The sequence below is a fragment of the Rhincodon typus genome, chromosome 37 (assembly GCF_021869965.1).
Source record: "Rhincodon typus isolate 14 chromosome 37, sRhiTyp1.1, whole genome shotgun sequence".
In the NCBI taxonomy this organism is placed as follows: domain Eukaryota; kingdom Metazoa; phylum Chordata; class Chondrichthyes; order Orectolobiformes; family Rhincodontidae; genus Rhincodon; species Rhincodon typus.
This window is the reverse complement of record NC_063368.1, coordinates 5,021,612-5,039,337: the sequence shown is the minus strand read 5'-3', so window position 1 is coordinate 5,039,337 and position 17,726 is coordinate 5,021,612. Positions and strand designations below refer to the sequence as shown.

General features: G+C 42.9%; 1 protein-coding gene across 3 annotated transcripts in view; it reads left to right on the top strand.

The window, feature by feature from the left end:
* l3mbtl2 (L3MBTL histone methyl-lysine binding protein 2) overlaps positions 1–17,726 on the top strand; it is a 155,172-nt gene that overhangs the window by 97,107 nt on the left and 40,339 nt on the right. For 2 of the 3 annotated variants that reach the window (XM_048617718.1, XM_048617717.1), the window contains exon 17: positions 861–2,774. The exons of the other annotated variant lie outside the window; for it this stretch is intronic. In XM_048617718.1, the coding sequence (XP_048473675.1) occupies positions 861–967 (107 nt within the window). In that variant the 3' untranslated portion in view covers positions 968–2,774. Of the gene's footprint in view, positions 1–860; positions 2,775–17,726 lie in introns of those variants that run through there. 3 annotated transcript variants of the gene reach the window in all.

The window sequence follows — 17,726 nt, the reverse complement described above, 5'->3', positions numbered from 1 at the left end:
TCCTGAGATGAAGCAGTTGTCTTATAAGTGAAGGTTGAGCATGTTCACAGGAGAATCATAGAAGTGTCACAGTGCAGAAGAGTGCTATTTGGCCTATCGTCTCTGCTTTGGCTTTCCAAGTTAGCATTATGCCTTAGGACTATTCTCCTGCTTTTTCTGCATATCCTTTTGCATGTGTCTATCTAAATAATCATTGTGTCCTCTTGAATGCCTCATTTGACCTGCCTCCTCCACATTTCCAGGGAGTGCATTCCAGACCTGAACCATTTGTTGTGTGAGAGAACTTTTCTTGTATCGTATGTTCTAATTTGCAAACTTGCTCTCATTTTTGATCCCTGTTTCTGTTCGTAAAATGTTTCTCATCCTCCATCTAGACCTATAGAACTACGTTGTAGATGGAGGAAAAATGGTGAAACACTTATTGAAAATTGACATCAGCAATAACCTTATTGAACAGCAGGGCAGGCTGAAGGGGCTAAGTGGCCTGTTTCTGCTCCAGATTCTTGTGAATTGGAGCTGCAGGGTTACAGAGGTAGCATGGAACAAGGCTATGGAAGAATGTGAGGATTGGATGTTTCAAAAGAGCTGTTAGTCTGGCCAGCAAATCTGTGATGGACAGCTCTCTTAATACGCATATAACTTGCAGATCTCTCAGCAGCTGCTACAGCTTCGAATATCACAATAAACAAAACTACATTCTCTGAGGCAAAGCTGTCAGGTGATTTATCTGCAAATATTAGGAATCGGACGCAAGCGCAGGTGGTCTAGGATTGTCCTATTTAGCCATTTTATTTTAATGACCATTGAAATTACAGTGCATCTCAATTAAATGGATTTTTCTCCTTTGAATTCTGTCTCAGTCATTGCAGTACAGGTGAAGGAGGAGACAGTTGATTCATCAACACCACTGGACCCCAGCAACCTACTGATCCCTGTAGAAAACATCAAGCAGGAACCAGTGGACTGAGTGAGTCCGACACCCGCATTAAAGCTGCAGTGTGCCCGTGTGAACTGGCTAATCTTCAACCCTGTAAGTGATCGTCTTTTTGGACTGGTGTCGGAGAAGGAGAACTGCAACCAGGAGCCCCAGACCTTGAGCTGGCTTGAGTGGATCCGACTGGTTTAAACTGGCCAGGACTGGATCCTGCCAACAGAAGCATTTTACGCTAGGTTTCTTTTGTTGCTAATTCCAGCCTGCCAAAAAATCTTAGGATTTATTAATCAGTCGGGAGAGTTCTGCAGTACTATGTCAGTAGAAATATTGTGGCTGAGCAAGGCAAATGTGTGTTTTAGAAAGTACAGTCTGTACAGAAGTGTCAGATTCTGTAAAACATTGGTATAGTATTCAGTGCTCAGATGTGACAGCCTTAAGTGTGTAATGTTTAAACTGAGATTTCCTCCTCTCCCTGAATGTGTTTATACCTTTGCCCTTAAGTCCTTTATCTCACCCATGTGTCATTCTTTGTGCGGGAACTTGAAAACTGAGCAGAGATCAACCATTTAATCTTATGGTGGTGAAGGAAGTCATTGTGGCCCAGCCTCATCTACCTGGTTGTTAGATTCCGGCTGATATCGATGCTGGTGGTCAGTGGCAGGGATTGTGCTTATTCTCAACTGTAACAAATTTTGGAGATGATGCCGTTAGCCCAGCTAGGATGAGTTAGCTTGATGCAGGTAGTCAAACCCAGTATCTTTTATAGTCTGCATCAATCTATGCCACAATGGGATGTCTCTTTACCTAGTATTCTTTCTCTCATTGATGCTTTTCAGTTTGCTCTCTCACCCACCCATTTTTTTTTTTTTTAAATGCATATATCCTTGCTTGGCTGTAGTTCAGTGGTAACTTGCTGCCTTCCAGAAGCTCAGCCATTTGGTTGTTCTTCCTGTCCGAGTGTTGGAATCCAGTTAACAGGCTGATCAACAGTGGGAGCCACACAGCCTTCCTGCAGCGTGTATGTAAAATTGTGTGAACAAGGAGCAGGACTAGGCCACTCAAGTGCTTGAGCCTGCTCCACCATTCAATAAACGCATGGCTGGTATGATTACTCCTCATTGCAGCCAACCCTGATGGTCTTTGGCTGCCTTGCTTATCAAGAATCCATCCATCCTTAAAAATTCAAGAATGCTACTTCCACCAGCTTTTCGAAGAAAGCCATTCCAAATATACATGACCTTTTCACAAAAAAAGTCTCCTGATCTCTGCCTTAAATGAGCGACCCTCATTTTGAAGCAGAAGATGAGACATCATCTCTACGATTACCCTATCCAGGTGAGGATCTTGTGTTTCAATCAAGTTGTATCTGCTCCAGCTCCAGAAGGATTTGGAGGTATGATACAAGAGCGAGGGTGGAAGGGGCAGTGACTGGACAATATGGAGGCATATTTCCACAGGCACCTTACAGGGTAGTAATTCTTGGATATTTTCCCCATCTCTGACCAAGGAACTGAATTTAATTGTAACTTGCCCATTATTGTTTGGTCCAGACTGAAATTTGAGCCTGGCATCTGCGAGACCTATCTATCTCACCTATTCATTGTATTAACCTATTGAGTCCTGAGCGAAAGCTCCATCCTTACCATTTAGTAATTGGGAGAAAAGGTGGTTCAGTGGTTAGCACTACTGCCTCACTGCGCCAGGGACCTGGGTATGATTCCACCGTCAGGCTGTGTGGAGTTGTGCACATTCTCCCCGTGTCTGCGTGGGTTTCCTCTGGGTGCTCCGGTTTCCTCCCACAGTCCAAAGATGTGCAGGTTAGGTGGATTGGCCATGCTAAATTGCCCTTAGTGTTCAAGAATGTGTAGATTAGCTGGTTATAGGGGGATGGGTCGGTATGGACTTGTTGGGCCGAAGGGCCTATTTCCACACTGTAGGCATTCAATGATAATGACAGCAAGAGGGAAAAAAGGTCAAAAGAAACCAGTATCACGGCAAAGCTGAACAGGAACATTGAGAGTTTGTGCAGAAATAGGACCAGGATTTTGTTCCTGTTTCATGCTATTGGCATTATCCAAAGCGCTTTATTCTTGCTGATTTTATATTACTTTAAAATTAGCTCATTTGAGCACTCTGCCTCATGAAAATTTCAAGTTCCACTCTAGAGATTTAGGATTAAACATTTAGGCTGATGTTCTTTCGCAGCACTGAGGCAGTGCTGCATTGCTAGGAATGCATGTCTGAATAGCAATCGGGCACTGCCCCAGCAGGTTTTCTTGTCCATCCTTGCCTAAGCAGCATGAATGTCATTTGAAGAAACACCCAGAGCTGTTAGCTACAGCGAATTTCGTATAAACCAGTGATTGAAGGTGGGAATTCTTCAACTGGTGTATAAATAAATAGAGAGAGAGGGAGAGACGGATGGAAGATGGCTAAAGGACCAGATAGGTGGAGAGGAGACGGACAGGTCAAGGAGGCAGGGATGGAGCCAGTAAAGGTGAGTGTAGGTGGGGATTTATGGTGGGGGTTGGTCAGTCAAGGGAGGACTTGACAGGTCAAGGAGGTGGGGGTGGTTGGAGTGGAAAGGTGGGAGAAAGGACAGACAGGTTAGGGAGGCGGGGACGAGCTGGGCTGGTTTTGGGATGTGGTCGGGGGCGGGGAGATTTTGAAGCTTGTGAAGTCCACATTGATACCGTTGGGCTGCAGGGTTCCCGAGCGAAATATGAGGTGCTGTTCCTGCAACCTTCGGGTGGCATCGTTGTGGCATGTTGTCCAAGGAGTGGGAGGGGGAGTTGAAGTGGTTCGCGACTGCCGACTCGCACAGCTACCTTCCTTCCTGCACCACCTCTCACCCACCTTCCTGCAAAAATGCCATCCCCTATTTCCAATTCCTTCGCCTCTGCCACATCTGCTCCCGAGACGAGGCAGTCCACTCCCGGACGTCCTAGATGTCCTCGTTTTTCAAGGACCGCAACTTCCCCTCCACAGTAGTCGAAAGCGCCCTCGACCACATCTCTCGTGTTTCCCGCAACTCATCCCTCATACCCCCTCCCCGCAATAACAACAAAAACAGAATCCCCCTCGTCCTCACGTACTACCCCACCAACCTCTGGATCCAACGCGTCATCCTCCGCCATTTCCGCCACCTGCAATCTGATCCCACTACCAAAGACATTTTTCCCTCCCCACCCTTTATCTGCCTTCCGGAGGGACCACTCTCTCTGTGACTCTCTTGTCCACTCCACACTCCCCACCACTTTTCCCTGCAACCGCAGGAAGTGCTACACCTCCCCCCTCACCCCCATCCCAGGCCCCAAGAAAACCTTCCACATCAAGCAGATGCTCACTTTCACATCTGCTAATGTGGTATGCTGTATCCACTGTTCCCGATTGTGGCCTCCTCTATATTGGGGAAACCAAGCGGAGGCTTGGAGACCGCTTTGTGGAACACTTGTACTCAGTTCGTGACAAATGACTGCACCTCCCAGTCACGAACCACTTCAACTCCCCCTCCCACTCTTTGGACAACATGTCCATCCTGGGCCGCTTCCAGTGCCACCCGAAGGTTGCAGGAACAGCACCTCCATATTTCGCTCAGGAACCCTGCAGCCCAATGGTATCAATGTGGACTTCACAAGCTTCAAAATCTCCCCACCCCCAACCACATCCCAAAACCAGCCCAGCTCGTCCCTGCCTCCCTAACCTGTCTGTCCTTTCTCCCACCTTTCCACTCCTCCCACCTCAACCCCCACTCCCACCTCCTACCTATCAGCCTCATCCGGCCTCCCTGACCTGTCTGTCCTCCCTGGGCTGACCTATCCCCACCCTACCTCCCCACCTACACTCACCTTTACAGGCTCCATCCCTGCCTTCTTGACCTGTCCGTCTCCTCTCCACCTATCTGGTCCTTTATCCATCTTCCATCCACCTCTCCCTCTCTCTCTTTTTATTTCAGAATCCCCTTCCCCTCCCCCATTTCTGAAGAAGGGTCCAGATCCGAAACGTCAGCTTTCCTGCTCCTCTGACGCTGCTTGGCCTGCTGTGTTCATCCAGCTCCACACCTCGTTATCTCAGAATCTCCAGCGTTCGCGGTTCCTATAATCTCTGGATAAATAAATGCAACTGTTTTTAATGTTATATTTGCTGGATGTGGGCCTCACTAGCTGAGCCAGCATTTGTCCATTCTTAATTTCCCTTGAGGTGATGGTGAGCTTCCCTTGTGCTTTTGCGTTAGTGGAAACTTGTTCTACTTATTTACTCCTCCTCACCTCCTCCCAATGAAATCCTCCCTCCTCTTCTGTGCTCTGAGAAGAATAATTGCTGCCTTCGTCCATGACTGATGTAAAACAAAAACACACGTACTGTCCAATCCATCGGTGTTTGAAGGCAAAATTGAATCACTATCCCTTCACGAAGTCTAAAGCGAGATGTTGTCAAGCATCCTGTCTTTGATGCTGACTGACTTGTTATTCCTTTTCAACATGTTTTGCATTTTTTTTGTTTTAATTTCTCGTTTTCAGGGTTTCTTCTTACCTGATACCTCCCTGCATCCTTCTCTTTGCCACACTGTTTCTCTTTATTGCTCTTTTTCATTCTCTCTCTGCCTGCCTCTAGCTGTCTCCTGCTGCTTCTGTCCCTCTGTCCCTTAAGCATCAAACTGAGTCCAGCTCATAGATGTTGAACCTTGTTACAGATGTACTCCATTTCATTATTTTATTGTGCTGTGTAATTATTACTATAAGATAAACAGGAATGCAAAGTTGATAATGGATTCCTTTATTTCCTTCCATCCATCCATTAACCAAGTGTTTACTTTCAGTTTTGGTCCTTGCATTGTTTCTCCAGTTTAAGCAGGGCAGACTTTAATTTTTGATCTGTAGAGTTCATGCTGTTTTCAAGATTTCCCTTTTGCATACCTCAATAACTTTTCAAAACTGCAAGTTTGATCATGTCCTGTGAAAGCAACTTTTTTGTCAATGCATTACCTTCTGATTTCTGCTGTTCTCCTTGACTACATGCTTTGTGTTTTTTAATCAGAGAACTGGAATCTTTCCTCACTCCAAACCCATGTAGAATCAAGGGGCTCAGATGGATTATACAGGAAATGGGTGATGCCTGGGAATGATTACAGGATAGATATTTTTTTTAATTAACTAACTTGTTCAGACATTTCTAGAGCCGGCAGATCTTGCCCCCAGACCTTCTGATTCAGAGGTAAGGACCGTGCCACTATACCACAAGAGACCTACGATTTTAAACTGTGGAATCAAGAAGATTAATTTGATAGCTGGGATTAATTAGAAGCTATTAAATCAAAGGTTCAGATGGTCTGTACAGGGAATACCTAACAGTGATTGCAGGTTGTGATGCAGTTGAAGGATTGGGCGTCTAGATTCACAATAAATCTAGGTTAAAACTAGGTAAAATTAAAATCCTAACCTGGACTCGAGAATAGATTGCAATTTTGGAGGTGTTCATTCGTGTTTTAATGTATAGATAAATGTGGTTGAAGTCAGTTGCCAGAGATGAAAGCCTGAAATGAAGTGGTTATGTGTAAAGGAGTTCTTGCACATTCTGCAGTTGCAATGTGGACACTGAACCCCTCCCCCTCATGCTTTTTGAGTCTGTAATCATGATGTGCCAGCTTGCGGCAACATTAGTACAGGTTTGTCGAGAAATCATCTTCTGTTCACTAGCAGGAAATTTAGAGTTTAGAATGTATCATGGAAATTAAAGTTTTAGTTCATGTTCTTCAAATGTGCATAAATTGTGAAGTATTTTGTGATATCTCATGTAATGCAAATGTGTATATTTGTCTATTTTTTATAATAGCTTGTTTGAAATAGGTAGGATCCATTAGAAAGTTTTTTTAAACTTGTGCTTAATAATAACTTAAGGGGGCTTCAAAGTTAATGATCGGCCACCAAAGCCAAATAATAAAACTTCATTTTTAATAGTATAGACAATATATGGTCATGCTGTGTGAATAACTGGTCTATAAACTCAATCATATACAAGTATATGAATATGTTGATAATTTTTGTTCTTCCTTTCTCATCTCTGTTCTCTGCAACTTTTCTGGCTTTACCTTCAATTCATATGCTGATGGTACGGATGCAGATTTACCTCTGAACCTTAACTGCCTTTTCGATTGGGTTCAACTGAAGCACATATGGGACAACTTACTTAATTTATTGTTTCATACTTCCTAGTATTTAGTTTTGCAGGTGGCTTCTGGCACGTCAAAACACCAACTGAGTTGGTGAGTAATAGCAGCTGTACTGTGGTGGGCATCACAGCCTCTTTATTCCAGCTGCTCATGCGTGAAATGCCGTACAGGGTTTACTGGATATTAATAGCAGAATGTTTTAAAGAAGGGTCACTGGACCGAAAACATTTACTCTGCTTCTCTGTCCACAGATGCTGCCAGACCTGCTCAGTTTCCCCAGCAATTTCTATTTTTATTTCTGATTTCCAGCATCTGCAGTACTTTTGGTTTTTTTAACATCCAATAAAAAAATTGCTTATGATTTCATTGCTGCTGCTGGGGACCTGTTGCATGTAGATTAGCTGCCACATTTCCTCTGTTAAACAGTGACTGCTTTTCAAGTACTTGTTTGCTGTCAAGCACTTATGAGAGAGATGATACTTGTGTAAGGTGCTATACAGGTGCACATCTTCAATTTCCTGCTTTTCTTTTGCTTGCTTTCTTTTGTGTTCCTCAAAGAAGAACAAACAAGCCAATGACTGACTGACTGATTGATTGATTGATTGATTTACTCCTGATCCACTGGTCATTGTCAGCATTTTGCCTGCCTGCCTGTATGCAGCAGTTCTGTTACTGGGCAGTTTAAAGAATCATGCAACTTAAATGTGTCCACTAGTTCCTGACCTTTGTACCAGTGGAAGCTGTTTCTACTTAATCTTTTGGGACCTTAATTAAGTCCTCCCTTTGTAATACTCCCTAGAATACATTTTCAGCCTTGGTTTGTTGTTAGCAGGAAATATCAGACATACTTGATTCATTGGTGTGTAAAAGAGAAAATCACTAGCCCTTCAGCAGCTATCTTGAAGCAAGGGCATGATCTGACCCCTCTTTTAGATGCCAATTTGTCTTGCTGTTCCTTTCCAGCATTTTTATTTTGTATTTTCCAGCTTTTCAAATGGTTACTTTTCTCAGTCTGTCCAGCAAACTGCATAATGAAGATTTGTTACCTTAAGCTGAATCCCTGTATATGTGCTAATATGCCAGAAAAGTGCACTGTTCCAATATCGGTTTCAGAAACTTGACCACAAAGAAGTTACCTAATATAAACGACCTTGACCGTTGCTGAAAAGAGAGGCGTGGTGTTGAAGTTTTTTGTCTTGCACTCACCAGCATAAGTACAAGAGTGCCAAATTTGAAACAATCACTGCAATGGCTAGAATCATAGCAACATCTCAGCCAATCAAAGCTAACTTGCCAAACATTCGTCAGCTTTTTCCTGTTGAAATTTGGCATTCTTGCATCTGTCCTGATGGGTGCAAAATGAAAACCTTCAGCATCATATCTCTTTCTTTTCAGCAATGGACATGTTTTGTGTCACAAAACAACCATGTTGGATAATCAACAAGATGAGAAATCTATTACTTGCCATAGACGAGCTGGTGCTAATAATAAACAGAGCTTGATAGCTTACATTTTCTAGTTTGATGGGGACTGCTGTGCTTTTCAATTAATTGGAGCGTCCATCTTAAACAATCTGTTCATTGAGACTTTGTTAATATTTATATTAATTGTAAGGGGTTAATCCTTGTAATGAACATTAATTATGTCAATAAACCACATTTGTATGAGATCCAGTTGTGTTTCCTTCTGTTTTCCTGTCCTGAATTAATCTCATTCCTCCTGCATTGAGAATTTCAAAATTGTTACAGCACAGAAAGAGGCCATTCAGCCCTTTGTTGGTTGTCCCCATTCCTAGGAGTTTACACATTCTTCCCATGTCTACATGGGTTTCCTCCAGATGCTACGGTTTCCTCCCGCAGTCCAAAGACGCGCAAGTTAAGTGGATTGGCCATGCTAAATTGCCTATTTTGTCCAGGGATGTGCAGACTATGTGGATTAGCCATGGGAAATGCAGGATTATGGGGTTGGGGGGGTTAGGGTGTTTTGTCTGGATGGGATGATCTTCAGATGGTCAGTATGGACTTGATTGGCTGACTGGCCTGCTTCCACACTGTAGGGATTCTGCGATATTAAGTAATTCACGTAGTACCACTGGTTTACCATCTCCCTGCAACCCTATACATATTTCCTTTTCCGATAATGATCCCATCCTATCTTGATTGATGTCTCGATTGAACCTGCCCCCACTACTGCCTCAGCACATACCAGTACTTAGCCATTGATTGCATGAAATAAATTCTCTACTGTCTAGTTCTTGATTTTTTTTTCCAACTATTGGAAACAGCTTTTCCCTATCCACAATGTTCAGACCCCTCATGATTTTGAACACGTCTATAAAATTTCTTTTCAAGCTTCTCTTCACCCAAATTCCAACTTTGCCAATCTGTCTACAACAGCTGAAGTTCCTTATCCCTGGAAACACTCAGACTGTTGTAATTTGTTTTGATTCCAATGTGGAAGTGAGCTTTGAAATTTAGTAAGGAGTAACATTTAACCCAATCCAAATGAAGAAAAACCTGAGTTTGATTCCTAATTTGGGCTGTGTTATCTTAATTTCTACAGTGGCACTGCAATGTTCCTGATAACTGCGTTATTAGGGGTCCTTGGGGTCAGAATGTGTGGATTCAGAACTCATTTCAGAGAGGTGAGCATGTCATCTGAGCCAACACTTCAGTACTGCAGTAAACCATGGGAGTGCTGCACGGTCATAGGTACTGTATTTTGGATGAAATGTTAAAACATCTGTCCTTTTAGCTGGATGTAAAAGATGCCATGGCTATTTAACTTTTGAATAAGAGGAACAGGGGAGTTCTCCATTGTATCCTGGTTAATAATATTTATCACTCAATAACAAAAAGAAAATATCTAGTCAATGATTACTGCTGTTTGTAGGAGCTTGTGTGCAAGCCAGCTGCTGTGTTTCCTTAATTACAACAATGACTGCCCTTCAAAAATATTTCTTTGGTTGAAAAGTGTTCTGGCACATTGTGAAGGGACAAAAGACTATACATAAATTCTTATTTTTTCTTTAGTACTTCTAATTGCTGTAACAAACTAGAAACTGCATAAGCAATCAGATGGGTGAGGATAGTGAAGGCGTACAATGTCACATTTCAGTCAGTGGTAGCTCAGGATTGAGAAAAGCTTAGAAACCAGCTATGGATGACTAAACATAAAGAGAAACTGGAGTCTGAGTAAAAATTATCAAGAAATAGAAACTCAGACAGTAAAAGCTGCTGCACATATGTACAAAGGACGTGAGTAGCTAAAGTAGTTATTAGTTTCTTAAAGGATGAGACTGGGAATTTATGGCAAACCAGATTATTCTGAACAATTATTCTGTATCCATCTTCATAATAGAAGATGCAACGAGCATCCCAAAATCTTAGGAAGAGAAACTTAAAGCAATCACAAGGGAAAATGTACGAGGAAAACGTATGAGACCTAAGGGTTCAGGTACATAATTCTTTGAAGTTCGCATCACATATAGACAGGGTGGTTAATAAAGCATTTATCAGGCTTGTGTTCATCGCTCAGACCTTTGAGTATAGGAGTTGGGACTTTATGTTGAGGTACAGTATGTTAGTGAGGCCGCTTCTGGAGTACTGTGGCCAGTTCTGGTCGCCCTGTTATAGGAAGGATATTATTAAGCTGGAGAGGGCTCAGAAGAGATTTACCAGGATGTTGCCGGGAATGGGGGTTTTGAGTTATGAGGAGAGGTTGGATAGGCTGGGACTTCTTTTTTTTTCACTGGACCGTAGGAGGTTAAGGGTTGACTTTATAGAGGTTCACAAAACCATTGCAGGTACGAAAAAAGTGAATGGCAGATGCCTTTTCCCGAGACTAGGGATTTCAAGACTAGACGGCATATTTTTAAGCTGAGCGGAGAAAAATATAAAGGGCAATTTTTTTGTGATTCATGTGTGGAATGAGCTTCCAGAGGAATTAGTGGATATGGGTACAGTTACAACATTTAAAAGACATTTAGATAAGTACATGAATAGGAAAGGTTTGGAGGGATATGGGCCAAATGCAACATGGTTTCATTAAAATCAACCTGAGACTGATCAATTAATTTAGAACATAGAACATTAGAACTGTGAAAACCAATCTGAAGCCCATCTAACCTAAACTATTCCATTATCATCCATATGTTTATTATTTTAGACATTTTAGGACATAACAAAAATGTGGATAGAGGGGACACAATTGGATGTGTAATTTGGGTTCCCAAAAGCCATTCCATAAGGTACCACATAAAAGATTACTGTACAAGGTAAGAGTCTGTGATGTTGGCAATGAGATGTAAACATGTATAGGTTACCTAACAGGAAACAGTTGAGAAAAATGGGGCATTTTCAGGTTGAGCAGACTAATATCTTGTGGAGTGCTGCAGGGATCAAACCTATTTATGGTCTACGTTGATGACTTGGCAGAAGGAACTAATTGTATTGTAACCAAATTTGCTGATGTAAAAATTGGTGAGTGAGTTGTGAGAAGGACATGAAGGGAGAGTCAGGTTAAGTGATTGGGCAAAACATTTGGCAGATGGAGTATAACGTGGGAAAATGTGAGTCAGTCCATTTTTAGCAAGATTAGAGAAGCAAATGTTAAGTAAATGGAGAGAGACTGTAGAATGCCACAGTACAGGAGATCTGGCTATCCTCATACATGAATCACAAAGTTTGCATGCAGCAATTAATTAGGAAGGCTGGCCTTTATTCCAAGTGGGATGGTGTTTAAAAGTCATGCTACAATTGTGCAGGGCATTGGTGAGGTTACACCTAGTGTATTGTGTACAGTTTTTGTCTCCCTTGCTTAAGAGGGGATATACTTCTATTGGAAACAATTCTGAGTCGTAGAGTCATACAGCATGGAAACAGACCCTTTGGTCCAACCAGTCCATGCAAAACGTAATCCCAAACTAAACTAGTCTTACTTGCCTGCTGTTGGTCCATATCCCTCCAAACCTTTTCCTATTCACGTATTTATCTAAGTATCCTTTAAACATTGCAAATGTGCCCATGTCCACCACTTCCTCAGCAAGTTCATTCCACAGGCAAACCATCTTCAATAAAACATTTGCCCCTCATGTCTTTTTTAGATCTCTCCTCTTGCCTTAAAAATATGTCCCCTATTCTTGAAATCCCCCATATGTTAATAGTAGATGTAGAGGGTTAACAGTAGATGTTTTTTCCCTACTTTTACTCCTCATGATTTTATAAATCTGGATAAGGTGACCATTCAACCTCCTACAGTCCAGTGAAGAAAGACCCAGCCTTTCTGTATAACTCAAACCCTCCATACCTGGCAAGATCCTGATAAATCTCTTTTGAACCCTCTCCAACTTAATAATATCCTTCCCAGGGAGCCTCCTCTGAACTGCTCTCAGTTCCTCCTGAGTGACCATATAGAGGCATCCTTGGCTGGTTTCATAGAACATAGAACAGTACAGGCCCTTCGGCCCACGATGTTGTGCCAACCTATCATCCTACTAAGATCAATCTACCCTGCATACCCTACATTGTACTATCATCCACATGCCTATCCGAGAGTCGCTTAAAAGTCTCTAAAGTATCTTGACTCCACTACCACTGCCGGCAGCGCATTCCACACACTCACCACTCTGTGTGAAGAACCTACCTCTGACATCTCCCCTATACCTTCCTCCAATCACCTTAAAATTATGCCCCCTCGTAATAGTCACTTCTGCCTTGGGAAAAAGTCTGTAACTATCCATTCTATTTATGCCTCTCATCATCTTGTAAACCTCTATCAAGTCACCTCTCAATGAAAAAAGCCCTAGCTCCCTCAACCTTTCCTCATAATACCTGCCCTCCAGTCCAGGCAACATTCTGGTAAATCTCCTCTGCACCATCTCTAAAGCTTCCACATCCTTCCTATAATGAGGTGACCAGAACTGAACACAATACTCCAAATGTGGTCTAACCAGAGTTTTATAGAGCTGCAGCATAACCTCACGGCTCTCAAACTGGATTCCCCTGCCAATGAAAGCCAACACACTGTTCGCCTTCTTTACAACCCAATCAACTTGGGTAGCGACTTTGAGAGATCTATGGACATGGAGCCCAAGATCCCTCTGTTCCTCCACACTGCTGAGAATCCTGCCACTAACCCTATATTCTGCATTCAAATTCGACCTTCCAAAATGAATCACTTCACACTTTTCTGGGTTGAATTCAATCTGCCACTTCTTTGCCCAGCTCTGCATTCTGTCAATGTCCCGTTGCAACCTATAACAGCCCTCCGTGCTGCCCACAACTCCACCAACCATCGTGTCATCGGCAAACTTACTAACCCACCCTTCCACTTCCTCATCCAAGTCATTTATAAAGATCACAAAGAGCAGAGGTCCCAGAACAGATCCCTGTGGAACACCACTGGTCACCGAGCTCCAGGCTGAATACTTTCCATCTACTACCACCCTCTGTCTTCTATTGGACAGCCAGTTTTGTATCCAGACAGCCAAATTTCCCTGAATCCCATGCCTCTTAACTTTCTGAATGAGCCTACCATGTGGAACCTTATTGAATGCCTAGCTAAAATCCATATACACCACATCCAATGCTGTATCTTCGTCGATGTGTTTTGTCACAATCTCAAGGAATTCAATAAGGTTTATGAGGCATGACCTGCCCCTCTCAAAGCCATGCTGACTATTTCTAATCAAGCTGTGCTTTTCCAAATAATTATAAATACTATCTCTCAGAATCCTCTTCAATAATTTGCCCACCACAGAAGTAAGACTGACCGGTCTGTAATTTCCAGGATTACCCCATTCCCTTTCTTTAACAAGGGAATGACATTTGCCATCCTCCAATCATCTGGTACTACTCCAGTGGACAGTGAGAACGCAAAGATCATCGCCAAAGGGGCAGCAATCTCTTCCTTCACTTCCCGTAGTAACTTTGGGTATATCCTGTCTGGCCCAAGGTACTTATCTATCCTCATGTTTTTCAAAATTTCTAGCACATCCTCCTCCCTGACATCAACCTGTTCGAGCATATCTGCCTGTTTCATGCTGTTCTCACAAATGTCAAGGTCCCTCTCACTGGTGAATACTGAAGCAAAGTATTCATTAAGGACCTCCCCTGCTTCCTCTGACTCCGCACACAAGTTCCCTCCACTATCCCTGATTGGCCGTACCCTCACTCTGGCCATCCTCTTGTTCCTTACATAAGTATAGAAAGCCTTGGGGTTTTCCTTGATCCTACCCACCAAGGTTTTCTCATACCCACTTCTAGCTCTCCTAAGTCTATTCTTCAGTTCCTTCCTGGCTACCTTGTAGACCTCTAGAGGCCTGTCCGATCCTTGCTTCCTCCTTCCATAGTTGGTGCTCCGTAGTTCTTCCTTAATAGCATTGTAATTCCCTCTCCCCTAATTAAATACTTTCCCATACTGTCTGCTCCTACCCCTCCATGACTGTAGTGAAGGTCAGGGAGTTGTGATCACTATCACCGAAATGCTCTCCCACCGAGAGATCTGACACCTAGCCTGGTTCATTGCCAAGCACCAAAGCCAATATGGCCTCCCCTCTAGTCGGCCTATCTCCATATTGAGTCAGAAATCCTTCCTGGACACACCTGACAAAATCTGCTCCATCCAAACTATTTGCAATTAGGAGGTTCCAGTCGATATTAGGGAAGTTGAGGTCACCCATGACAACAACCCTATTACTTCTGCACCTTTCCGCAATCTGTCTCCCAATCTATTCCTCAGTGTCTCTGTTGCTATTGGGGGGTCTATAGAAAACTCCCAATAAAGTGACTGCTCCTTTCCTGTTTCTGACTTCCACCCATACTGACTCAGTGGAGAAACCCTCCTCGACGACCTCCCTTTCTGCAGCTGTGATACCATCCCTTATTAGTAATGCCCCCCCCCCACCTTTTTTTCCCCCCCCCCCCTTATTTCTTTTGAAACGTCTATACCCCAGAACATCCAACAACCATTCCTGCCCTTGTGTTATCCAAGCCTCCGTAATGGCCACAACATCGTAGTTCCAAGTACTGATCCATGCTCTAAGTTCGTCACCCTTATACCTGACACTTCTTGCATTGAAGTAGACACATCTCAACCTGTCGCACTGACTGCCCCTTTGCCCTACCAACTGCTTATCCTTCCTCACAGATTCTCTGTTTGCTCTATCTGTCTGTACACTGGCTACCCCATCCTCTGATCTGTAGCTTCAGTTCCCATCCCCCTGCCAAACTAGTTTAAACCCTCCTGAAGAGCTCTAACAAACCTCCCGCCCAGGATATTGGTGCCCCTCCAGTTCAGGTGCAACCCGTCCTTCCTGTACAGGCCCCATCTTCCCCAGAAGGTATCCCAATGATCATGTTTTTGTTAACTCGTCATTTCAGAAAGCAGCACATGCAGAGCAATAGGAGCAATTCCACTGGTATCTTTATCAAATCTCCCTCTGAATTTTCTCTGTTAGAAGGAGAATAGTCCCAGCTTCCCTACATCATAGCTGCCCAAAGAGGATCAAATGATGGTGCCCACAATGATGGAATAGCTTGCTAAGACTCAACTATTTACAACTTGACACCCTGTAAAACTACCCCGCACGATCTAAGTTGGTGTTCTGTTTTTGGTGTACTGAGGGAGGAAATATTGGAAAATCGGTTTAGTTAATTTAGCATGTTTGATATTTTGGACCTGTTAAAACTGTTTTGAAATAAAATCAGAAATAGCTGGAGAAACTCAGCAGGTCTGGCAACATCTGTGGAGAAACTCAGCAGGTCTGGCAACATCTGTGGAGAGAAAGCAGAGCCTCAGAAGAAGGATCACTGGTCCCAAAATGTTAACTCTGCTTTATCTCCACAGATGCTGCCAGACCTGCTGAGTTTCTCCAGCTAGTCTGAAACAAGTACAGAAATATCAGCATCTGCAATTTTTTTTGTTTTGTTTGTTTTTTTTTTGCAATTGTTTTGTTAAGCTATAATCGTAGGCAGACCACACAAAGGGAGGCCATTCAGCCCATTGGGACTGTATCAGCTCTTTGAAAGTGCGATCCAATGAATCCCACTCCTCTGCTCTTTTCCATAGCCATGTAAATGTTTCCCCTTCTCATATTTATTAAGAGATAACAAGGTGTAGAGCTGGATGAAGGGTCTAGGCCCGAAACGTCAGCCTTCCTGCTCCTATGATGCTGCTTGGCCTGCTGTGTTCATCCAGCTCTACACCTTGTTATTTCAGATTTTCCAGCATCTGTAGTTCCTACTATCTCAAGTATTTATTCAGTTCTTTTTCACAAGCTACTATTAACTGTGCTCCTAACACCTTTCTGAATATTAGCCATTTGGCTGGTTTCTGAACAGAATTTATTTGGATAAGTACATGAATAAGAAAGGTTTGGAGGGATATGGGCAAAGCACGGATAGGTGGGATTAGTTTAGTTTGGGATTATGTTCGGCATGGACAGGTTGGACTGAAGGGTCAGTTTCTGTGCTGTAGGACTCCTTGCAGAAGAGGTGCTACTCGATGAAATCCATGCTGGCGTGTTGCTGTTGCAGGTTTGTGAAAGATGCTGTTTTGGGGGTGGAAGTTCTCTTTGTTCTGGTGAGATTTCTTTGCAGTAGGTTTGCAAAGCTGCCCTGAAATTGACATCTTTCTGTTTAACCAATCATGATAAAATGTGGAAGGTTTTCCTCTGCTCTATACATTTAGCCAATTTATGGATGCCTTTCTGTATTCTAAATGGGTTTCCAAGTAACAGTTGGAAAAAATTGTGATCATTATATCAATAATGATATTTAGTAATGTTACTGCATTCTTAATCCTCCTCAATAGAATGTGCGTTGTATATGGAGAATGCTAGAGAAACCTGAGAGTCTGGAAACATCTGTGGAGAAAGAAACAGTTAAAAGTTTCCAATCCGATTGAGAGTAGTAATTCCTACTCAATTCAGTCCAAATGATTAGTCCTTTATCTTGCAACACTTTCTCCTGCTCCTTCCCACTCCCTTCCACCATCTTTTAGAATCCCCAACTAGCAGATGCAATCTCTCAGTAACTACCCTATCGAGCATCTTCAGAATCTTGTATGAGTCACTGTTCCACATGTAAGTTGGTTAAGTAATTTTCAAACTTGGAACCTGGAATGCAAAACTGTTCCAAGTTCCCTGATCTATTACAAACTGTCATCGTGAAATTATTTCCAGACTCCTTTTGTCATGAAGATTGGGATTGTATACATAGTTGCATCTGCCACTCCAATGCCCCTTCCCCTCGTCCATCATGTCAAACATCCCCTCGATTCCTCCCTCTCCCATAGCCCTGAACTTGTGTCCTCCTCCAGTTTCTCTTCTATTGCCTATCATGCTCTTGGTGAGTTCGTCTTGATTTGATTTGATTTATTGTTGTCAAATGCATCTAAGTACAGTGAAAAGTTTTGTTTTGTGAGCAATACAGTCGGATCATAACAAACAAAGACCAGCAGATCATAGGGTGTTTTGACAGAGCGAGGCATACAAAGTTACAACTGTACAGGAGCTGCGCAAAAGCAAGGCTAACATTAGATTGAAATTAGTGAGGTCCATTCATCAGCCGAATAACGGCAGGGAAGAAGCTGTTCTTGAATCTGTTGGTGCATGTGTCCAAG